General features: G+C 52.2%; 1 protein-coding gene across 1 annotated transcript in view; it reads left to right on the top strand.

The window, feature by feature from the left end:
• The first annotated feature begins 11,038 nt into the window (after nucleotides 1-11,038).
• The window catches only part of SPHK1 (sphingosine kinase 1), a 34,021-nt gene continuing 20,850 nt past the window's right edge, over nucleotides 11,039-24,209 (top strand). The window contains exon 1 of the mRNA XM_019503053.1: nucleotides 11,039-11,666. Coding sequence (XP_019358598.1) covers nucleotides 11,237-11,666 — 430 coding nt within the window. The 5' untranslated portion in view covers nucleotides 11,039-11,236. The remainder of the gene's footprint in view (nucleotides 11,667-24,209) is intronic.

Raw genomic sequence — 24,209 nt, 5'->3', positions numbered from 1 at the left:
TGTTTCACCAGCTAGGGCATGCACGGCTTTCCTCAGCACAAGTGCTCTGGGCACGGGTGGCAGGGGATGCACCTTGTAGCAATATTGGAGAGCTCGCGGTGTTGAATGCAGATGTCCCTGCTTTATCTCATGCCAGGCGTTCAGGAATCATGACAGAGTGGTCCCCCATTGCCTGTGCCTTTGGACTGAATCCTGCCCTGCTTTTCCAGCTCAAACTCCTGGGGCAGCCATCAGATCGGCCTGCAGGAGCTGGTCTTGTCCTGGATGTGCTGCAACTGGTTTTGTGGACTCAGTCCATGCTTTGGCATTTGGCTTTCTGAAGGAGACAGACTAATAGTCACATGTGCAATGCAGGTCAGGTGCCCAAAACAGCTTCTCAGTCCATCTCAGACAAGTCCTTGAGCCAGCTTTACTGGAGTTGTTGTTCCCACCTGGAAACAAATCCAGCTTGGGAGGGTAAGACTTGGCTTTGAAGGGGTCATTTGAACCTGAAATTCAAACCCAAATGAGAAGGTCTGAGCCAAAAGACTAAGAATGGCATGAATTATCCCTCCCAGCAATGCCTCCTGTTCCCTCACCTCCCACCGACATACCCAGCCCTGTGACTCGCCTGGGCATCTCCCCGTCTCTGGGTTACCTGTGCTACAGCAGAGGGTTGGCTTGTGAAACGGTAGCTGGAAACACCGCTGGCAAGTGAGGAGGAGCTGGGGGGTCTGCCTGAAGATCTACCTGTCCCTTTAATTCTGATATAACAAGCAATGGGAAAGCCAGATGGCTTCAGCACTGGAGAGCCCTGGGCCCTGAGTCAGCTTGGGCCCATGTGTATCGCTGGGCTGCCCAGTCGCACCATAAAAGGAAACAGCGACATTTGGAAAGGCTTTACTCAAACTCTATTTTCCGTAAAGAAAATGTCTCATGAGGTCAAATGCTCCCAGCCCCTCTGGGCTCTGACTCCCAGGCTTATTCATCACAGGCAGGATGAGCCATCGGGGCTGCGAGCCGGCTGCCGTGATCGGGTAACAGTATGCGAGGTCACTGCTGGCCAAAGACAAAACAACCCCTCGCTGCTCTGAGCCATTCCCTGGCTTCGTGCTGACCCTGCCGACATTCCTCACTAACTCATTAACCAGGAAGAACAGGCTGCTCTTTCTGGCGCTAGCGGCCCTTCAGCTCAGGGCTTCGCAGTCGGTCCAGGAGCACGTCATCAAAGCCACAATGAAGGCAGCAGCATTCATCCGAGGCGAGGTGGTAGGCGGGGAGAGCTGGACTCGTGCAGCGTTCACAACGGGCAGCTGTACGGCCTGGCTAGGGCACGGGGAGCCAGAGAAGGAGCTCCATTGCCGCCCTGGTGCAACAGCCCCTCCGGTCACTCCCCTCCTACGCAGCAGGTCCCAAGCTGGACTTATTAGTTACTTTGTACTAGGGCACTTCTCGCCCTGGGAAAGCCGCTGTCTCTTTCACACCGAGGGGAACCCAAGCCAGAGGTGCTGTGAGCGCCCAGGATCGCACAGCAGGGCAGCACCCAGCTGTTCTTATTCCACATCTTATACCTGAATCACAAACCTCTTCTCTATTACTCAGCCTAAAGCAGGGGCTGGCAAGGTATGATCCACGGGCCAGATGCAGCCAATGAAGCCGTTTCACCCACCCACAGACATATGCACATGGGGAAAGCAGCGGTGGCAGCGAGCGGGACAGAAGCCAGGGCAAAAGTGGTGCCCGGTAGCATGCTGCTGCCTCAGCCCTTCTCTCTCCCCCATGCCCCTTACTGCAGCTGTTGCTTGTCTTACCCCCAAATTGGCTCCTGGCTGCAACTGGTGACAGTGGAAACCAGGTCCAGGAGCGGGAGCAGCCTCTGGCACAGAACAGGGAGGGCTGGGCTGCAGCAGGCAGCTTGGTCAGAGAAAGGGGTAGCTGGCCCAGAGCACAAACTTTACTAGTAATGCCCCGGGGGGTGACCTGCCACTCCTAGACGGTTGATTAATAGGACTCAAAGGGCACTGGAAGGTTAGCCCACGGTCACAGGGTCCCGTAGAGGGGAAGGGTGGCGGGCCTCTGATGACAGATGTGTACAGCATCCCAGCAGCAGGGGCTGAGTGCCTTCCCCAGCTGGAAAGTTACTGGTGCTGCAGCTGGCTCCAGCTACATCTGCAAGAGCTCCCCAACCACCACAGCATCACGAGGAGCATTCAAATGGCTTGGACTCTCCCTCAAAAGACTTCTCCCCTTTACCGCCTGCAAAACGAAGGCTGGGTCAGGTGATCTCTGTTCCCAGCTGCCCCAGAGCAGATGCAACGGGAACAAGGATCGCTGCAGGGAAGAGCCCTGTCTCTTTAACCAGAGCACTGCAGCTCATCCTGCAGCAGAGCAAACCCTGTGCCTTGGGCTTGGCAGTGTGACTGCACCATCAGCAGTCTCCAGGAATCTGGCACCCCGCGGGAGAGCAAGCATCCTGAGTCACAAAAGAAACCAGGACATGTCAGCAGGTCGATTGCGTCAGGGCAGGCTGAGTTCTGGGCAAGGCCCAGAGGTTAAGAGTATGGGCATCCACAAGGAGCCCTCTGCACAGAGCCCCTCTCAGTGGCTATGTGTCCTCCGAATGAACCCCCTCCAAGGCGTAACTCAGCCCCCAGAACACGTCCACGTGCTGGGACCAGTTTGCCCCAGAAGCTGGTGTGGTCAGAGTCCTACCTAAGAGTCAGAGCAACCCGAGGAAGACAGTCAATCTCTATGTCACATGCTGACCTCGTGTGTGGGACTTTGGATGAGTCATTTCAGCAGCCTGTGTGATCAGTGTCGCCAGCAGTGCAATGGGCATAATGCTCCTTCACCTCCCGGGGAGCTCCCGGTGGACCCTTTTGGATAAACATCTCTGACATGGTTGCCTGTGATCAGAGGTGACTCGGGTGCTCCTTTCCAGTCCTGTGTCCCACTTCAAAGCCCTGCAAGATCTAACATTGCAAGGAGCTATATAAGACCTGACTCCATAGGGGGCTTCTCCTATCGTATACAAACTTCCACCCCCAAAGCATCTCTTGCACACGTCACAGGCTGCAGATACAAGACACGACAACTGTATGCATCACATGCCCGCAGGAGAGATGGGAAGGGAGTCCCAGGCCTGCTGCTCGCAAAGCACTTTTCACACTGGAGGTAGAAAAGACACCAGCTGTAATCAATAGCAGTAGGAGCCGTATCCCTTTCAAGGCCCAGCATCCTGAGTGCAACTAAACACTCAGCACCTTTCTTCCTGATGGGTCTGTACATCGGGAGCACAGAGCCATGGAGAACCTGCCCCCCTCCATTGACTGCAGTGAAAGGTCCAGAACAATTTAGTTTGCTGGACTGATTGCTCTTCTCAGGACATGTCAAGAACAGAAAATCCTGCCCAGCTCCCCGTGGCTCTCCCACAGCCCCTCACCCGAGCTGGCTGTGACAGGTCTCATTTCCCTGAGGGTGGATGGGGTCCGTGGAGTTCAGCCCCCATTGCAGCCAGGTGTGGTAGGGCCCCTGCGGGAGAAGACAAAGGTTGAATCAAGCAGGAATTGACCTGCTCTGCCTCCAGCACATGGTTCTTCTTTGCTACACGGGGCAGCTGATCTGCTGGGTCCCACTCTCTTTTCTTCCCCGATATCCCACTCCTATATGCTCCCAGGCCTGCCTGGCCTTACATCCTCCTCCAGCTCCTCTCTTGTAAAGAAGGGCATGAGTCAGACATGTTAAAAAAAGCGAGCAAACAAAACTTTTCAGGTCACTTCAAAACCCTAATTAATTAATACCTGGCAAGAAGCTATTAGCTGCCCTTTTGTAGGCAGGAGTTTGAAGGCTGAAGCAGTGAAGTGACTTGTCTGTGATCACTGCACAGTGACAGAGAGCCTCAGTGCTGTGCTTTCACCCCAAGACTGTCCTGCCCCTTGCTAAAGCAATTCCAGGAGGAAACAGCCTGGACTAGGTGAAGGTTTTGGATCCAGCCCAACTACAACATCTGGCTACATCACTTTAGCCCCCAGTAAAGGATACAACTGCACCTATGTCTCATTGTTAAGCCTGATTGATCAGATGCAATCCAGACTTGTGGTAGAGGTGATATCTTTTATTGGACCATCTGGATTTTTGCAAAGAAGTTTCTTTAATTGCAAGTGTTCAGGCACAAACACCCTTCATCAAGCATAGGAGAAAAGATTGTAAAAGTTCTCCTGGGCAGAAATGAAAGTTCATATTTCATGGGAGAGTTGACGGTGGTAAAACCTCCCGTTTGGAGCAGTTCGTGTTATATGCAGATTGGGCTCAGAGAAAAGTTGGAATAGTCTGTCTACCTCAAAGTTGTTTGGTGGTAAACAGGATGTAGTCATATTTCCTTCTGATTATGGTGTTTCATATTTCATAGAGGAGTGAATAGATGGTTGATCAGATAGCAGTTTTGCCTCCCTCGGACAGGGGGCTGTCTCCAGAATACAACACAGGCTCAGGCTGATCTGCTTTCATGCCGCTTAGCTGCTTGTGGCTGAGGAGAGGGCGTGTGCTGGGGCAGACAGGAAAAAGGGAATTCCACAGCTGCAGAAATATGCAGGAAAAATAGTAACAAAGGAGGGAAAACCACCCCAAAGCCAAGCAAATGCTGTAGCTGGTTATGCTGCACCTGCTGAAACAGCCGTAACATTTACCTCATTTCCTCTCTTGAGGATGTTGAGATTTTCCTGGTGGAAGCAGAAAGGCATGCGGTCCTTTGCCAGGGTTTGAGGAGAAAGCATCAGCTTCTGCAGTCCCTGTCCCTAGCATGCGTCCGCACAGGCTTATGCTGCTAACTCTTTGCAGAGGAGCTCAGCACAGTGTCCAAACTCCCAGGCCACAGCGCTCTGCAGAGATCAGCAATGCCCCGATCTAGCGGATGGATAACAGGGAGTGACCTCTCCGGGGTCACATGCTGCTGCCTAGCCGACACTGCAAAACCTCGTAGTGTAGAGCTGAGTTGGTGCGGGGGGCAAAAAGATCACACCTCTTGGCTTACAGATCCCTGATGGCAAAACCTGTTGGCTGGTTCAGCTGGGAGGGGCAAGCGTGCACCGTCTCCACGGGGGGCTCTGCTGACATAGCTTTCCCGGCACAGTTATAGTGGCAGCAGGTCCATCATGTAGATAAGCAATGGCAGGATGTGACAGACAGGCCAGGACTCCCAGTGGGTGGCCCACACTTAATTACAAGGTTAGTGGGGGCCAACTCTTTTGGCAAACTTGCTGCAAGTTAGCCCTGCACCCTCCTTGAGTGCCTTTCCAATCCTGTTCCTCTTCCTGCTCTGCTGCTCTGCTTTCTGCTCCCTGCCCCGTGCTTCCCATCTGACCTGCGGCTCTATTCTCTGCTCCCTGCCCTATCTGCCACTGTGCCGTCTGTCACTTCCCTGGTCTGCCATGCGTCACACGCAGAGGCTTCCCATGCCACTTGTGGCAGGTTGGCCATTCCTGCCCTAGGCTATGAGGCATCATATGAAAGCATCAAATAATAAATCACTCCTAGAGGCTTGCCTTCTCCTCCATCTTTCTCCAGCTTTTATTACACTGACCAGTGCCACCAAAGAAGCTATTTTTACACGATGGCATGTTTCCTATGTTTATGCAGCTAGTTCCAGCATGTTTTACCACTAGAACAGCTTCAATCCCCCCAGATTCTCCAGCTGTAACTGGCCAAGGGGTTTATCAGTGTCAAGCAAATAAACATGGAGAGCCTTACTGGTGGGGGCCGCAAGCCAAAATTACAGTGAAACAGGAGCTGGGCCATGTTAGCACATAGGATCCATTATCTCTAAAGAGCTTCTCGCACACCAAAGGGTGTGATGGCATCTACTTCTCCTGGACTTTAACTCAGATCTCCCACATTGCTTTGGGGATCGGGGTGGCAGTGCTTGGGTGTAGACTGCTGACTTGCTGCATGCTAGAAGTCTGCGAGCACCGCTCTGACCACATCCTTCACCCCTGCTTTCAGGATCAGCCAGCAAGGGTAGGACAGGTTTGGGACAGGGCCACAGCCTACCAACCTATTTCCCCTCCATAATCCATCATGTACTTACTTCCAAGACTGCTGCAGCATGTCTCCACTACCCAGCACTGGTGCCTTTGGGACTGTGTTTGTCACCCACAGTGAAAGACTTGATACTCATTTCCAAGGGAGAGTGTAGCCTGAGTGCACAGACTCTGCTTTTTACCTGCTGCAACCACTACCCGCTTCTCTGCACTGCCAACCACATCCCTTGCCTTCTGCACACCTCTCCCTCAGCCCCCAGTCCGTCCCAGGCTGAGCAATCACATCAGCACTCCCTGTCTGGGGTCTGACCCCTCCTTTTCCTCTCTGACTACCCCAGTCTGCCTGCAGTCACTGGGGGACCTGGGAGAGGTCAGCGGGATGGGAGCAGGAACAGGCATGGATGAAGCATCCATGCAGCCAGCCTCAGCATCTCCCAGGCCCTAGGTGCAGTGTCCCCTCCAGGGCCAGGCAGCAGTGATGTTTGCTGTGTTGCTCATAGGGTCAGGACTCCTGATGGCCCCTGCACAGAGCGAGGCGCCAGAGCGAAGTCCGCACAATGGAGCATGCCTCCAGCAAGTGCTTCATCAAGCACAAGCTGCCCTGCCCATCCCTGCTCTCCGGTGAGGGATCAGACCCTTCAGGTAGCCTTATCTGTGGTTTCCTGGGAGCAAGTGAGCTCTGGGCAGCCGCGGGCTTTACCATTGGGGGGCCCCTGCCATGCCAACCCTCTGTTCTTTACTAGATAACCCTACTCATGGCAGTCGTGAAACAGAGCTGTTGGGCAGGTTCACGGCGGCTATGGGGAAAGGAAGAGGAGCCCAGCAGGCAGCAGAGCTCGTGACCACTGCTGCTGCCCACAGGTTTGAGTTGCACAAGTTGTCCTTAGCTTTAATCTGGGGGTATGCCTGACTGTCTATAGACTGCAACTTCTAAAAGGCCCATTCCCCTCTCCTGAGCTGAGCGCATTGCTCCTTTGTTCCTGCACGTGCTTGGAAGCTGCATAAAGTTCAGGGCTGTTTACACACTTGTTGACAGCTGAATGGGAAGAAAAATGTGAAGCTGCAGACCTGCCAGAAGGCTTTCAAGCTTTCCAAACTGATAAAAGGGCCTCCCGGTAGCCCCCACCCAGCCAGCAAGCACAGAGAGTCACGGTTAACTTGACACTCTCTTCAGTCATATAATCAACCCTTCCCCCATGCAATCCATAAAATTAATCAGGCACAATCTACCGGCAAAAAATTAGCTGCCCCCTTTCTCCCAGGAGTTCGGGGGGGGGGTGGGAATAAGCAGAACAGGCACTTTTCAACCCTTGAATGTAGCAGTACAATAGCCCCACAGTATCTGACCATCCACAAAACAGCACGTGAATTAGCAACTGATTACTCATTAAAGCAGCCACATATGGCATCCCTTGAGTCCCTGGCCTCTCCTGACCTCAGCCCCCCAGACCCAGTTGTATGAATCAGCTAAATGGTCCAGCAGTGTCAGGATTCACTCCGTGAGAAAACACTTGCAGAGCCTGGGCAGGGCACAGCAGGCGACAGTCATATGCACGGCGCTTGCTACGCAGGCATCCAAATCAATTTAAAGGTCTTGCCTTCAGCCTTTCAGAGGTGCACTCTACCTCCTTCTGCAGCTGTTAAGCATGCCACTTCATTTCCTGGGCAGCCCAGAGATATTTGGGGCCAGCTTCACGGCAGGAGATAAGCCAGGTCCCCCAAAGTCACGGTGAATACTTGCATCCCATGTTGACGGCATGTCCCCGGAGAAAGAGAGTTCCAATTTGTCCAAGCGTGTGGACACCAGATGTCCTCAGGACCCAGGCACTGTGCACCCCATCAGTGCTTCCCGCATCAGTGCTTGTGGACCTGCCTCTATGCCCCACCAAGCCCTGTGGGACAAGGAAAAACCCTTTGTGGATACTGTATGTATTGTATGTATTCCCCATCTCCTTCAGTGAAGGAAAACCTATGGGCACACAGGAGGAGGAGGGGTGCCACCAGTGGTCCCCGAGCAATTTCTCTAACTCCCAGCCATTATTTCTGGCACATTGTTTATGACCACAACCTGCAAGTATAGACCACTTCCACAACATCATCAAAAGCTCCAACACTGGTGGTCCCACAGGTTGGTTCGCCAACACCAAATGGGCTCATCGTGGAGCAGCAGCTGTGCCAAGGAGGTAGATTCCTGGTCATGATTGCAACCGCCTGCTCAGATGCACAACAGGGTGCTGGAAGTGCGGACATGCTCTTAGCACAGTGCAAGGACACCTGCTCCCTCCTGCAGGTGTTCTGGAGCCAATGTTGGTCATCCTAGGCCTGCAGAAGATAGAGATCCGACCACATTGTGTTGCTTTCCTGCTCCAGGGCTGTAGGGAGGGTACCAATTACAGCATATGTCAGGTCACCCAACCCCATCTGGTAGGCTCCCTCCATGCCCATGGCATCCAACACCTTCATTATCTCTCTTCATGGCCAGCCCAGGTAACAAACAGTCTGGCCGCATTAGGAGAAGCTCCTCCTACCCACCCATGGCTCCCAGCTCACTACAAACATGTCAAGGACAGGCTAAAATCACTTCTACTTTGAGGGGCTGGAAGGAAAGACAAGTTGTCCCCCAATCCACCACATGCGGATGCCTCAAAGGGCTCAGCTCTGGTGCCAGGGAATGTGGGGTGCCTTTGTCCCATACAAATCCTAGTGCCACACATAGGGACCAATGTGCACATAGGTAAGCAGGGCTTGGCATGTTGGACAAGAGCGTGGGTAGAGAGAGGAAGGGTGGTACTCAGGGCTCCGTTCACTTATGGCTGGGTACATCGGGGAGCCAACATATTTACAGGCATGAGTACTCCCAGCACAAATATCTTACTTCCCTCCTCTAGGTAGCAATTAGAGGGATGGGCACCTCTACTCAATTACCTTGGGTGGACAAAATTGCCCCCTCCTTCACAACAGCTCTGGCAGGCTAAGTCCCTGGAGATCACTTCATTATTCTTCCCCTCAGCTGCAGCCCTGATCTTTGTTTTAATTGCTCTCTGCTGCCTGGTCGTGCTCCATGTAGTCTACTTTCTCCAGCACCACCTGCCTCACTGCTCCCTTCCATGGCAGGGACACAGCACCTGCCAACAGGCAGCACTCAGCACCCCATGGCTCACCCTGCCCTTAGGAAAGTTTACTTCTTTCCGCCTCTTTTCTCCCAGACACCAGCTCCCCCATCCATCACCAAGCTCTCTGCAAAATCTCTGCCCTGCCTCTGCATGAAATCTTGGTGCCTTAATAGTTACACAACTCCTGGGCTTTTGGAAATAGCTGAGCCTGCTTTTCCTGGGAAGACCTGGCTTCACAGGTCTCCCAGAGGACTGTATCAAACCTAGTACATCATGAATTCAGTTCAGAGTCCCTGGGGTCCCAGTCACCTCCAACCCAGACTTGATCTGCCCCAAAGAGATCAGTGCCCAGTGCTGCTGCTTAATGGAAGGGAGCTGTGCCGTGCCAGGCATCAGCTTAGCAAGCGGGTTGCTTGAAGAGAAAAAGGGCTTGAAGTTTCAGGGAGGAACAAAGTCACGAATGGCCTCAGCCTTGCCTATGTTTCCTTCGGGGCAGGAAGGGCCCCTTGTTGTGTTCTGTGTTTGTACAGCACCGAGCACCTCTCATGCTTGGTCTTGGTGCCATAATCCATAGTAATGGCAATATTACCCTATGTGATATATGGCCACGTCGAGGCACAGAGCAGCTGTCAAGGATCATAGGGAAGTAGGGCTGGAAGGGACCTCACAAGGTCATCTAGTCCAGCCACCTGCCTGAGGCAGGATCGCCCCTGACTAAACCGTCCTGGCCAAGCATCTGTCCAACCTGCCCTTGAAAGCTTCCAAGGATGGAGACCCCACAGCGCCTCTAGGCAGTCTGCTCCAGAGCTGGACTAGCCTCATAGAAAGTTCTTCCTTATTTCCAACTTAAATTTCCTCTGCTGCAGCTTGAGGCCGTTGCTCCTAGTCCTGTTCCCTACAGCCAGAGGGAAAAGCCCATCTCCCTCTTCTCTATAGTCACCCTTCAGGTATTTGAAGGCTGATATCAAATCCCCCCTCAGTCTTCTCTTCTGCAGAGGCTGAAGAAACAGGTCCATTTCTTCACCGAGCAGTGAAGTAACATGACCCTAGACATCACAGCCAAACAGTGGCAGAAGCAGGAAGCTGAGGCCCAGCTTTTCTAGCCCCCAGCCCCACCTTCTTCCCCCTGAATCGCGTTGCCCTGCACATCTGGACATGAGGTTGTGTGTCAGGATTTCTGCACCGGGGCAGCTTTGGGGTCAGTACGACCCTGACCAGAGAGGCAGCACGGTTTGGCTGCCTGACCAAGCAGCAAGGCTCCTTACAGCCTGCTTTGACCAGGTCATCCCCTGCTTCAGGAACACCCTGTGGAAGACCAGGAACCTGCTCGTGTACGGGCGCGTGGATCGCCCCACCAAAGACTTTGTCAGAGTGACCTACAGCTGCACTATAAGATGAGAAAAAAAGATGACAGAGAAGGTGGAAGAAGACACATGGAAAAGGAAAGAATGGCACAGGCCATTCAAGAATGAGACCACCAGAGAAGAGGAGGACAGTGATGATGATAAGGAAGAGGAGGAAGAAGATGATGAACACTCAGGAGTGGCAGAGCTGTGAAAGGGCTGCGGAAAGAAACAGAGGAGGTATAAGTGGGGGTGGGAAAGGGAAGGGAAGGGGCACAGAGGCGGTTTGCATGATTGTAACAGGTACAGGAAATGGAGACAAGTGCGCAGGCATGGTTATTGTAACAGGGATGATGATGGTTAACTGTAGAGGTGTATCATGGACTGTCAAGTGAACAGTGTCAGGTCAGGAGAAAAGGCGGTAAAAGTATAGTGGGGGGAGGCAGTGGGTGTATGCCCCTCTCTCTTTATATACATATATGTGTGTGTGTGTGTGTGTGTGTGTTTTGCAAAAAAAAAAAAAAAAAGTCAGTAATTTATCAACAGTCCCTTGGCCTGGCATTTATTTATTTCATTTTTCTTATGAATGAAACAATGCGTGATGTCATTCCCCAGCTATGCAGCCTGGTGTCAGCAGAGAGCCTGGGCTCCCTCCAACAGCCCAAAAGTCAGGGCCGGCCCTCCCCACAGCCAGTCAGCGGCAAATGACAGCAATCTGCTGCCTCTCTCATTCTCACTCTCAGTAGGTGCTGCTAAATGAGCCGGGATGGCTGGCTGGCAGGGCCCAGAGGACGGCTCCCCGCAGCCGGGCTCTGCAGAAGTTTTGCTCCGTGGCCAGCTCCCACTGGTGCCCGAGCTGAAGCACAGCTGTGCCCTCACTCTCACTCGCAGTGCAGAGCTGCACATCCAGGGAGCGGAGGCTGGTCCGGACAGCCTGAGCATAGTGCTGAAGCTGGCAGACTGCATTGGCTGCTGCTCCTTCAGAGGCGGAGAGACCCAAGAGCCGGCAGCCTATTTCTCTGTTTTCTGCTACCCCTTCAAGAAGGGCTGGTGGGATTCCTCAGCGTCCAGGCAGAAAGTGGTTAAGACTTTCCGGGTCTCCGGGTCTCAGGATGTAGAGGAAAATCTCAAGCTAGCTGAGACCTGGGCTAAGAAAATCAGGGAGCTCTCCCTTCCCAAGATCCCGAAACAGGAAGGTAAGTGCCTGGGAAAACAGGGTGAGGGATGGTAGAAATTAAATGCCACTTCCTGGGATCCCAGCTCCAATGTAAAGGGCAAAGGATCCATCTTGATTAGCAGTGCTCTCTTAGTATGTTTCCACTGGGGTAGGGGAAATCTCTGCCCTGGCCTTTGCATTGTTATGTACTACTTCCACAAGGACCTCTACGAGTGGACCAGAAAGTCAGTGACTTGCCTGGAGCTGTATTCCAGGCATGGTTTACCCCGGCAAGATGCCAGACTACGGCCATCCTTCTTCCTGGAGCTCAATGCTTGCCCAGCATGGCCCAGGGAAGCTTGTTTTAAAACCAGCTGGGTGGTGTTTCCCTGCCAGAACAAGGCAGCTTAGGAAAGTTGTAGCACTAGGATTTCTCTAGCCAGCTCCTGAACTTGTGTCTCCGAGCTCTGATTGTTCGGGTTTAAAGCAGGGTGAGGTCAGAGGGTGACTGCCTGGAGTATGCGAGCAGCTAGCTGTACTTGCAGGGAAACCCTTCCCAACCACACACCCTCCCTTGGTGAAGTGAAGCAGAGGGCAGGGCAAAGTCTCTTTCTGATGAGGAAGTGAAGCTCAAACTGCCCCTGGGAGCTCAGCTGCATTTCCAGCCTGCTTGGCTGGGGACTGAGTGCAGCCCTGAGCTGCACCTTTAAACAGGTGTATGCACTTTCCCCTTCCATTGCCCTTGTGTGTGGAAAGGACGCCTTTCCTTCAGTACCCTGGGAGCCAGGGAAGGAAGGGCTGGAAAGTCAGCTGTGTGCTGGAACATAACAGGCAAGAGGCGTAATTCCTACAGGAGAAACTCAGAAACCCTTGCCCTGGCTGTAATATCAGCCTTGCCTTCTCCCAGCCCCAAACCTGTCTGACCAGGCAAGCCAGCATGCCCAGAGCAGGAGTGATACAAAGGCATCCAAATACCCTTGCCCTGAAGCCTTCCGCCTGCCCTGGTCGCGCTGTGGGAACCTTTTTGAAGCAGCTGATTTCTTCTGTGGGGTATTAGAGAGAAACTTTTTTCCCCAGCCCAGCTCCATTCAAACCTGTTTGGCAAGGTTTCCCCATCCTCCCCGAACAGGGGTGGTCTGGAGGGGCTGGGATAAGAGCAGTTGTTTTGTATCAGAGATCTGTCAAGCGTGAAGATGGCCACTTGTCCCTGTGAGGTTGAGGGGGGCAGCAATATGCACCCTTAGAGAGGGGCAGAGCCATAAATAAGTGTGGTATCTGCCAACACCTCCTTTTTAGACAGCATTTGGATGAAAGCTCCCGGGAGCTGCCTAGTTTGCAACAGGTGTGTTTGTAGGATCACCTCCCCAGCAGGGAGCCAGCACTGGAAGGGCTGGGGTAGCAGGTGGAACAGAAAAGATTGGGAGCAGCTGATCTCTTTTGACAATTGATCTCTTCCACCTGACTCAGGGTAGGGAAGGTAACAGCCTGATTAGAAGCCCTGGGAGGGGGGTCCCTGCTCAGCCTGGGATATCTGGCAACTGCCCCCTGCATTCAGCTCTGGCCCCCGGAGCCGAGGGCTGGAAGTTCATTGTCACAGGCTGCAGCTCAGGGCTGCTTAAATGGGAACTAAAAATCACTCAACCACAAAGTATGAAGGGAACCTTCCAGCCACCACAGAAGGCTGTTACCCTGCACAGCCAGGACAATGCAATATTTACTCACCAGCTGGCCATGGACTATATAAGCAATGCTGATGTCAGCAGCATACTTGCCCACCCCTCTGCTGCTTAGATAGTCTGGTCTTGTCCACCCACCTAGTTGAAGGCAGAGGTGGTCACAGGATGCACTTGCAAGGCTATTTCCAAAGGCTGATGCCCTCACTGTCACTTCCTGAGTTGATGTGTCCTGGGCAGGTTGTCACCCCCTCCACATTCACCCAATCAGGGCACAATGAAGGGCCACGAACTTCCGCTGGTTCCTCTTGGCTTCCACTCAGCTGATGCCCCCGACAGTCTCATTTTGTGGAGCATCCATCATTAGGGTGAGGCTGGGACAGGGAGAAACCAATGCCAGGTGACTAGCTGCCTGCCATCAATGCCAACAAGTCCTCTTCCATGCCAAGCCCAGCGTTCCTCCTGTCACTAGGGTGTCTAGCATCTCCCATGCTCTTGTGAGCTTGCTGGAGGAAGAAGGGAGAAGTGAAGGCAGGGGAACAGGCCCAGAGGGGTTAACAAGAAGGAGTCCTTTAGTTCTGGACCACAAGCACAAATCCAGATCAGCAGCCAGCAAAATAGCCAGTAGCTGGTCAGGGGTCCTTGAGACATCCACTGCATGGTCTCGTTCCAGTTCCTCATGGGTAAGTGTCCATCTCCCCAATCCCTTATTGCAATGGCAGCCTTGGCAGGGAGAGCTTAGGCCTGGAGGCTCAGATAGCGACTGAGGAGCAGGCGAAGCCGTACCGTCTCCATCAGTGCTGGCCCTGCCCGTTGAGAGGCCACTTGGCTGGGGCTCCTTCTACAAGGACTTCCAGGAGGCTCATTCAATACAGAGACCATGGAAGGAAGGGATCAGTGGCCAAAACCCAGCAGGTTTCTGCTGTTTGAATGACCTTCCAGGGACATGGCCAAGCTGTCTGCCATAGAGATCAGAGACTTGGAACTGCTGGGCAGGGAAACAAAAATGGGGCACGTTTGGGCCAAGTCCTGAGAGATGCTACACTGCCTGCCCCAGCATCTCTGGATCAGAGGAGCAGCGAGTGCTGATGGTCCAGTCAGACTCAGGCCCACGAGGGAAACCCCTGCTTGTCCCAGCCTGGGGCATCACCATGATGGAGAAGGGGGCATGCAGCTATTTAGAAGTGCACACCCCAGTTCTTTCTTCCCGACTCCAAGCTCTGCTGTGCACAGCTCTCCCTGCCAGCTCCCTGCAGGATGGAAGACAAAACCCAGTTTGCAAAGAAGTCAGGCATCCTCCTCAGCTGTAGCACAGCGAGGAGCTGGAGCCCGGAGCCCGCTGCTTGGCTTTGTCTCCTGCGTGGGCTGTGATTATACCATTGCCTCCGCGCTGAGACAGATTTCCCCGAGGGGGAGCGTGGGGAGGGGAGGGTGAGAGAGAGTGACAGACAGAGAGGGACAGCAGCTGACTCCGTGCCTGGAAGCTTTGTTGTAATTCAGTTCATGAAGGGACAGGCTGAGGGAAGGGGGGGCTTCTTGCATCGACCTCTAGAGAGAATCCAAACACTGTCTGGCCTGGGAGAGGGGCAAGCAGGATGATTCAACTTCTCTTGGCTTTCACATACTGATAGATTTGTGCCCCAAGGCAGGGAAATGGGTTTGCGGGCATCACTGGACATGGGCATTTCAGGCTAGGGGGCTATGGGCTCCAGGCATCTTTGTCCCCACACCATTGGCTCACCTTGCCCAGTGGCTATCCACTGCCTCCCTTGAGTAGAGGTACTGCTCACATGCCCCGTTACATTTAACAGGTAGCAGTACACAAGGGAAAGTTCCTGTTGCTGTGGGTGTTGCAATACAGATTCACGGCCTTTTGCCTAAGTAAAAGATCCACCATAAGGTGCCATTAACTTTTCCTTCCCATTGAATCCCTTGGCTTAATAAATAACAGCACCTTCTAATGCACCACTAAATATATGTCCTCACTGGCATGGGGAATAATCTGCCTGAGCACATGTTAACCTAGTAACATTTCTGCCACTGACACTGTTCCCTTGGTTTTTACCTGCGGCATGTTGAAGAGGTGTATTGGACTTGTTTCATAAGAGGCTGCGGCATGTGAAGGGCTGGAGCGGACAATATTTAGGACTCTGTAGCTAAACGATTGCCTGTGAATGCAGGACTCTGGACCCTGCCAGCCTCCTGTTCCTTTGGCCCCGCACATCCTTGCAGTCAGCATTGAACTCCTGGGGGCTGGTAGTCTGGCATTTTCACAAGAGGGTCGTCAGCTCTGGGTTGGGGTCTTTGGGACACGTGGCCGGACACATTTAGTTAATCAAACAGGTCTCCAGCAAGCGACTATGTTGCCACGGCGGATCTATAGGCAGCACAGGAGGGGATCGGCAGCAGGACTAGGAGAGCGTTACACTTTTTGTTTTCAGTTCCCCATGAGAACCAGAGGCTGATGTGATGGGTGCTGGGTAAAGCTTAATTCAAATCTAAACAACACAAAAGGCTACGTCCGTTCCTGCTGACTTCTGTCAGCTTCAGCAGAGTTACATCAGGGCTGGCTTTCGTTTGGTGCGCATATGTCTGAATGTCTGTGCAGAGATGCAGTTATATGCCCCAGTGCCTTTATTTCCATGTCCAGTCACAATGATCGAGCTTCAAAATGAACACAAGTGCATTTAAAGGAACACGTCAACTCAGGCTGGGCTGGTGATTCAGTTTTTAGGTTAAGAAAAAGCAGCTTTTACAAAACCAAGCCTAAAATCAAACGTTTGTTAGCTTTTTTTTATCATTATTATTTTTAATTCTAGTGCAAAAAGCTATTTATTAACAAGGCCCCCTGCTCATCTTGTCCAAAACTGCAGCCCTGTGTCTGACTTACTGACCTTTTATAACCCAAAGTAAATTGAGTTAATAACATTCTTTTCATCTTAATAAGCGAGGATGTTGTTAGTAGCTGGGGTGGGGGGGGTGGTATTTAATCTGTTCTTTTTTTCTCAATCCCTTTCCTGTAAGAGGATATTTTCCAATTAACTCACATTTAAAAGCAATTCGTTCCACCTTTTTGTTAAAACCAAGATTCTCAAAACCCTTAGTGTCTGTGTGGCGGATCACTACGTTTCGCTCATCTTGGACAGGGAAAGCGGCTTCCTTGGTTTCACTTATTATTATTTCAAGTGCAGCAGCTGGCAGGGAAGCTAAATGAAGATTAGATCCCGATGTACTAAAAAAAAAATGACACAGACAGATCAGGCTCATTTGTAACTCATTTGCAGCAGCGCAATGTTCTGGTCTGAGCCTGCAAGAGGTACATTGCAGCATCAGAGCCCTGCTCTCCAGTGCTGAAGGGGAGAATATGTAGGAAAGAGAGCAGGAAACAAAAAGCAGTTCATGAAACAAGAGTCCCTAGGATTTGCAAGCCTCCCCACTTTTTTAGGCTGGATCTAAAAATGCCTGTGACAGTGCCAGGGGCTGCAGTGTGATGCCTTTCACAGATTAGACACACACTTATCTCAAAGTTTACACCTTGGTGTGGTGGGAAAGATAAGGAGAGTGACTTCAAACAGTGGAGGAGTGTTTGAATCTGCCATGAGCAGTAACTGGGTGGGGAGGGAGCTGGGACAGGGCTACTATTTCTTGGGGTCCCACTTGAAGAAAGTAGGTGCTTAGGCACAGGCTAGCTCTGTATCAGGGTGAATTAAAGCCCCAGGGAGAAAAATTGGGATTTCTCCACAATTTATAATTTCTTTATTGAAAGAAAAGCCTTCTTATGTGGTAGCAAAGGCCCCTGCTTTCCCTGATGGCTGTGACAGGGCAGATCTCTTCTCAATTTTTAAAGGGGGGAGGGAAACATTAAAAAAAAATCTGAGTACAAACAAACCCTCTGGAAAACAGCTTTCAAGAGAGCTCACTTGTCTCCAGCTTGTTACCTCCCTCCATCTGTCCAGTAGAGCAGACTCCACCTTGGCAGCGTGGAAGTGTTTGCACTGAGACTCAGAGATGCCTTGGCCCAGTGCCATGGCAGGAAACCGTTCTTGAGCTGCAGCGCAAGACGCCAACGTGAGTTCCAATCAGGTCAGCTGCTGATGCAGCATTTTCTGCTCCCCATGCACGAAATGGGGAAGAGAGATGCCAAGACAGCATTGGCAGATCCCAGCGTGCCCCATTCACCTGCGCCCACTCATACGCTCCCAATCTGGAAGTCTGGAGGTTCTGGGTTCACCCCAAGTGCTTGCTCCCATGTACAGAGACCTAGCCAAGAGACTTCTGGGCTTGGCGTGTGCCTGCTGGCATAGGTGGGTGGGGTGGCATGCCAGGACATACCACCACCGCTGCAGGATAGACAAGCCCAGAGGCAGCTACACTGCTTCCCATTTGAGAGAGAGGCAGGTCGTGCTCAGGATGGTACAGACGCCCCTGCTCATCCAGAGTGAGCCAGGCTAGGTCAGCCAAAGGGACTTGCTGTATACAGGACCAATGGTAGAGCCAAACACAGAAGTCTCATAGAAAATGAGGGTTGAAAGGGACCTCAGGAGGTCGCATCTAGTCCAACCCCCTGCTCAAAGCAGGACTATCCCCAACTAGATCATCCCAGCCAGGGCTTTGTCGAGCTGGGCCTTAAAAACCTCCAATGGAGATTCCACCACCACCTCTCTGGGTAGCCTGTTCCAGTGCTTCACCACCCTCCTAGTGAAAAAGTTTGTCCTAACATCCAAGCTAAATTTCCCTTGCTGCAACTTGAGACCATTGCTCCTTGTTCTGTCATCTGCCACCACTAAGAACAGTTCAGCTCCATCTTCTTTCGAACCCCCCTTCAGGTAGTTAAAGGCTGCTGTCAAATCCCCCCTTGGTCTTCTTTTCTGCAGACTAAATAAGCCTGGCTCTCTCAGCCTCTCCTCATGCATCATGTGCCCCAGCCCTCTAACCACTTTTGTTGTCCTCCAACTTGTCCACGTCCTTTCTGTAGTGGGGGGCCCAAAACTAGACACAGTACTCCAGATGGGCCTCACCAGTGCAGAATAGAGGGGAATAATGACTTCCCATGATTTGCTGGCAACACTCCTACCAATGCAGCCCAGTATGCCATTAGCCTTCTTCTCAACAAGGGCACACTGCTAGCTCATATTCAGCTTATTGCCCAATGTAACCCCCAGGTCCTTTTCTGCAGAGTTGCTGCTTAGCCAGTTGGTCCCAAGCCTGTATGGTGTGTGGATTCTTCCGTCCTAAGTCCTTATCTTCACAGCATTTGTCTTTGTTGAACCTCATGAGATGTCTTTTGGCCCAATCCTCCAATTTGTCTGGGTCACTCTGAACTCTATCCCTACCCTCCAGCTTATTTACTATCCGCCCCCCCCAGGCTGGTGCCATCTGCAAACTTGCTTAGGGTATACTCCATCCCATCTTCCAGAACCTTAATGAAGATACCGGACAAAACCAGTCCCAGGACCAACCCCTGGAGCCCTCCAATTGATACTGGCTCCCAACTGGATCTTGAGCCTTTGACCACTACCCGTTGAGTCTGTTGATCCGGTGAGCTTTCTCCACCTTACAGTCCATTCATCTAATCCAATACTTCTTCAGCTTGCTTGCAAGAATGCTGTGGGAGATGATATCAAAAGCCTTGCTAAAGTCAATGTATATCACATCCACTGCTTTCCCCGCATCCACATAGTCAGTCATCTCATCATGGAAAGCAATCAGGTTGGTCAGGCATGATTTGTCTCCTCCCAGCTCATCACCCAACAGACTGGTCAACCCTGTGTAGATTGTTTTCTTCCCCTTACTCCTTATCCCTTGGACTTTCTACCTAGTGAGAGCCCCTTGCAGGCCAGCCTGGCCCATCTGTGGGCTGTGTTGCTGCCCTGACTCTGCATCACCCATGCCTACAGGCCCATTCTGGCGGAGACCCTTCACTAAGGACCCAATCATTCTGCTTTCCTCAGGCCTGGCTGAGGAGGGCCCAGCTGGGTTGATAGCAAAAGCATTCAAAGAGCACATTCCAGCCCAAGAGTCCCTGAGGAGCCGCAGAAGCTTGCAGATGTTAATTAAGTTGTGACTGTAATTGGCACTTTGGTTTCCCAGCTGTTTAGAACCAGCTCCTAGAAATGCGTCTTGCTGGCAGAACGAAGGTGCTGGGGTCTCTCAAGTGTGGCTCTGAATCTGCCGCTCTGGGAGAAGGGAGAGTAGGGCTCACAGACCCTGCCGGCGGCAGGTGACTCTGGGGCACTGTGGTGGATGAAGACTTGCCTTCCTTTCCTCCTCGTTATTCTGGCCTTGTTCTCCAGCTGGGGTGCTCTCCTTAAGTATGGTTTGGTCACAGTGGGGCTGAGCTGGGTCTAGGAGTTGCCTAAGGCCAAAAAACCCAAGGGAGTTTTCACAAGTATCAGAGAGCTGTACTTTTCACAAGTACTTTTCACAAGTACCAGCGAACTTGTGGAGTGAGCTCCTGGTGGGCGGCTGCTTCCTGGGAACACCGTTCACTCCTGAAGGGTCCGTAGTTCAGACAGAGCGGGGTGGTTCAGGGACGTTGTAAGGGGTTCCTCCTTCTGTTACTGGCTTGAGCTGTGATGGGCAGCACAACAAACGGGGCTGTTCTCTGAGCGGTGTGAAAGAAGCTGATAGATCACAGTCCCATTCCTATGGGTCAGGACTCACCATAAACCACCACCACAGCTGTTCCTCTCAGCTGAGAGACCAGGAACAGAGCAAGCCATGTCCAGTCTGCTCTGGGGCACTTCCTCTGCTGCTTTAACTTGATGTCCCTGTTAAATACTGCCATTAGTTTCTTCTCCCTTTGAAGAGAATGTGACCTCAGAGCTGGCATGGAGGTCAACAGCCTCCACAGCATCAGGGCCACAACCATACAAACTCCCTTCCAGCTTCACCAGGGAAGACTACCTCTAAGGTCCAGTCTCTGCGGCCCGTTCAGTCCTTGCTCCATGCTGGTGCTACACAAGGGTCTCTGTTGTGAGGGTAGTTTCTAACAAGGTGCGTCAGATGAGATCTGCCTTTGTCCCCTCCTTTCACAAAGGTTGTAGCAACCTGAAACAGTCATTTGAGACAGGAACACTGACCTGGAGTGGCCTGGGATGGGAAATGCAGAGGTGCCACGTTCCATACTCCATTCCCAATTCCCATTCAATCCATCGCACCCATCGCTGTGATATTCAAGTGCCCAGTCACGACGCAAATTCTTATTTCCTACACAGCTTGGAGGTTTACACTCACTTGTAGAACCAGTTTGTCATACTTTAGACCATAAGTGCATGCATATGAGGGCCAGGAGGTCACACAAGGATCTCTGCAGGTAGATTTTCTGTCTCCTCGTGATCTTGGTGAACATGTAGAGGCCAGCTGTTTCAGAGCAAGGAGTTGCTGCTGTGGGATGGAAGTGATTCAAGATGGGACCCTAGCCTGAGAAAAATCAGGCTGTCTCTGGAAGGACAGTTTTTCCTGTCCCCCTCCACAGCATCTCTTCTGACTCATTCTCAGCTCATCTGCTGCAGTTCTAATTTGAGCCTTGAAAGAGGAAGCTGGGTGCTGATGGGGGAACATGCATCTTCCCAGGACATCAAATGCCCAAGCCCAGACTCGATATTACTCAATAGAGTAAGAGGTTGTTGAAATCTTGCTCTTTCCTGTGAGCATCTCTTAGCTCACAGGGGGCTGAAAAGTTCTCCCCACATCAGAGCCGGCTCCAAGCTCCAGATTTCTGCTTGCCTGGCCATGTTGGCCAAGGGGGTGAGAAGATACAGCCCTTACTGGCATACCCGTGCCCACAGAATACCCTAGAGTAGACCCAATGGCACCAACAAAACTGGGCCACTACTAATGTTGCTGGGCTGGCTTCACTTGTGTGGGACGGTTTTACTAAACCAGCACTAAATGCAGTTGTGCTGAGGGAGATGCCTCCATGCTACCAGGGCTTTGCCAGTACAGAACATATGGGAGGTCTTATACTGGTGCTTTCCCAGCTCTGATCCGTGGACCCATGGTGGTCCAACAAAGCCATAATAAGTAGTCTGCAGATCACAGCAACTCCCCTGTTTGAGTTTGATGAGCATGTGTGCGCTGGGGGTGGTGGTCACAAAACTCTTTGGTGGCTGACAGTGCCCCCACTGAGTGATGGAGGGAAGAAAAGCCCCCCCTCATCCATGGAGACCACCAGAGGCTGCCACCTTGGGCTGGGTTAGGCCCTCTAGTACCTGGACACAGGGGCCAGTGAGGTTACAATGCTTTCTTGCTTATCTTCACAGCCATGTTCTTTGCCTGCAACCTGCCTGGGCCCAGCAGAGGCACCTTTGGCCACCCCATCCCAGGTGCTCCCCAGCCTGCACCAAGCCCTTGTTGCAGTCTTTTGCAGGCAAGGTCTGAACATAGTGCGGCTTCCCACCACAGCCTCTGAGGAAGCAAGCCATTACTTATGAAAGCTTGTGCACCTCTGATTTAGTTAGTCCATACAGTGCAAGCCTCCCCTGCCTTCTGCTACACGTCACAAAGCCCCGCAATGAGCCGCCACACATGGGCAGCCTGGGCTGAGGGGAGGGCAAGCAGGGAGTGGTCCAGATTGCTGGCACTTGCACAGGACTGTGTTCAGAAAGGCTGGGTCATCTGGAGTTACTCAGAAATGCTGAAATCATGGATTTGGCTTAACAGTCGCATCAGTTTTCTAAAAACAATATTAGAAACCGCTGGCCTCTCAGGTGCCCTCTGGGTTCTGATCCTGTTTGGCGCCCTCTCTCCACACCTTCCACTTTCCCTCTGCAGCCACAAGAGCTAGAAACTTGCTTGGTACATGAAAATTAAGATTCACACATCATTAGGAGCTGGGGCTTTAAGACTCCAGACCCAAGGGGAGCTGACCAGGCTGGACTGGTGTGGATAGATCCTCAGGGTTTGTCCACATAGGGAAGCTGCTGTAAATACTGTGCACTAGCTACTCAGCACTTGCTTCCCCTGTAAGGTAGGGTAAAGACCCAGTTCCAGCCATCTGTCAGGTGCTTCAGTGCACCTAGATGCCCAAGTGCGAGTTTTCTCCGCTTTGCTAACCCGTTGGCTTTGGTAACATGCTGTCCCCTTACCCTGAAGACCAAGACACAACAGGTAGTGAGAAGAAGGTAGACCCCCACCCCTTATGCTTTGTTTTCTCAGGGGCAAAATAGGGTGTCATTTTGGCACCTACTAGGTGGGAAGGGGTCTGGCCTTCAGAGTGTCTACACACAGGGAGTCAGTGCGGTGTAGCAACAGTGCTGTGCATTCGCTTGCCTGCTGATCACTGTCGTCCCCACGCAGACCTGCCCCTATTCCTCCAAGCAGTGAATCTACCCTGGAAAATAGCATCTCGGAGGTTTACCAGGAAACCAACGGAGGTGAGAGTTTCAAGGACTGGACTAGAGGCCACTGTTTCCTGTTCCCACCACAGCTGATTTATTTCCTAGCTGGCAAACACATTTAGTGCAGCTAATCAGCACCACGTAGGAGGACGAGCAAACTACCCTCTCCTGTGCAGATGGGCATTTGTCCCTAGCTGATAATGAGCTCCAAGGGGTGGGGCTGGCCAGCCCTTTCCTGAAATCCCTCGGTGGGGGAGAAGGAGGGGCCGAGGCAGGGTAGGATGGCCGTTGTGAAGGGGCTCGGAGTCTGGGGAGACCTCCCTGACCGAGCAGGCGCTTGCAAAACAAAGGTCCCTCAAACCTCCTGCAGCTGCCAGCTGGGCTGGAGTTCCTTGTCCCAGCTGACTGAAGCAGGACAGCGGGTGCTCCAGCATCATCCTCAGCTTACTGCGGCTGCTGTCTCTGCGAGGTCTTTGCTTGGTCATGTCTCTTAGTCTCTGCTATCAAACAGGGCAGCTCCCATAGCTTGGGCAAACTCATCTGGCCTGGGTCTGGAGCGCTCACACAATGTGGTCTGGGCTGTTTGTAAGACACAGGTGCCCACAGGCCCTGAATGTGGCCAATGTGTTAGAGCAGGAGTGGACAAAATGTGGCCTGCGGGCCAGATGCGGCCCACCAAGTCATTTTATCTGGCCCGCAGGGCCCCTAAAAAATTTAGAAAATTAATATTTATCTGCCCCTGGCTGCCTGTCATGCGGCCCTCGATGACTTGCCAGAACTCAGTAAGCGGCCCTCCACCCAAAATAATTGCCTACCCCTGTGTTAGATGCTATACAGTCAACCCAGGTAGACTACTTTCCACTGCAAAACACTTACAACCTATGGGCCAGATCCCAGTCTGCCTGTTGGACAACTAAGTGGACTTGGGTGTCTAAGTGCGACTCTCTTCCATCCTGTGGGAGTCCCTGACAAACTGTTAATACAAGAGATTGGTGGGTCCTTCTTCTCCTCGCTGCTTTTTGTGACAGTCTCAATGGTAAGATGACTGTGTGGCACAAAAATAGATGGAGTCATGGATTTTCAGGACCTGGACGGGGTGGACTAGTCACGCTGAGGTGCCCACGTTCATTCACATGCCTAAGAGGTGGAAGAGGATCTGGCTCTATGATGCACAGTGCACTGAAAACAGTGTTTCTGACAGGGCTAGGCCAGCAAAAAGCAGCACTACAGCCACCATTATGCTGTTACAAATCGGATGGTATCAGCTTCCTAGAACTGCTCTGTGCCGTATCAACATTAGCACATGTACCACGAGCATTGCACCCACATTAGAGTGGGTGGGGAAGCAAAAGTGGAAAGACAGAGATACGGTTTTAGAATAAACCCCTGGCCTTGCTGAAGACCATGGCAAAATACCCTTTGATTTCAGTGGCTCCAGGATTACTCTAGCACATACGATGGGACACAGCAGCTATATTTGCTCACTGTGGGTGCAGTGCCTCAAATCTGCCACAGCCAGGCTGTATTTGGTGGCCTAGGAGTAGGTATGTTGGACCAAAAGCTATTTCA

Source organism: Gavialis gangeticus, unplaced genomic scaffold, assembly GCF_001723915.1.
Source record: "Gavialis gangeticus isolate Ggan-Ray unplaced genomic scaffold, GavGan_comp1, whole genome shotgun sequence".
Lineage (NCBI taxonomy): Eukaryota > Metazoa > Chordata > Crocodylia > Gavialidae > Gavialis > Gavialis gangeticus.
This window is presented reverse-complemented; position numbering and strand designations above follow the sequence as displayed.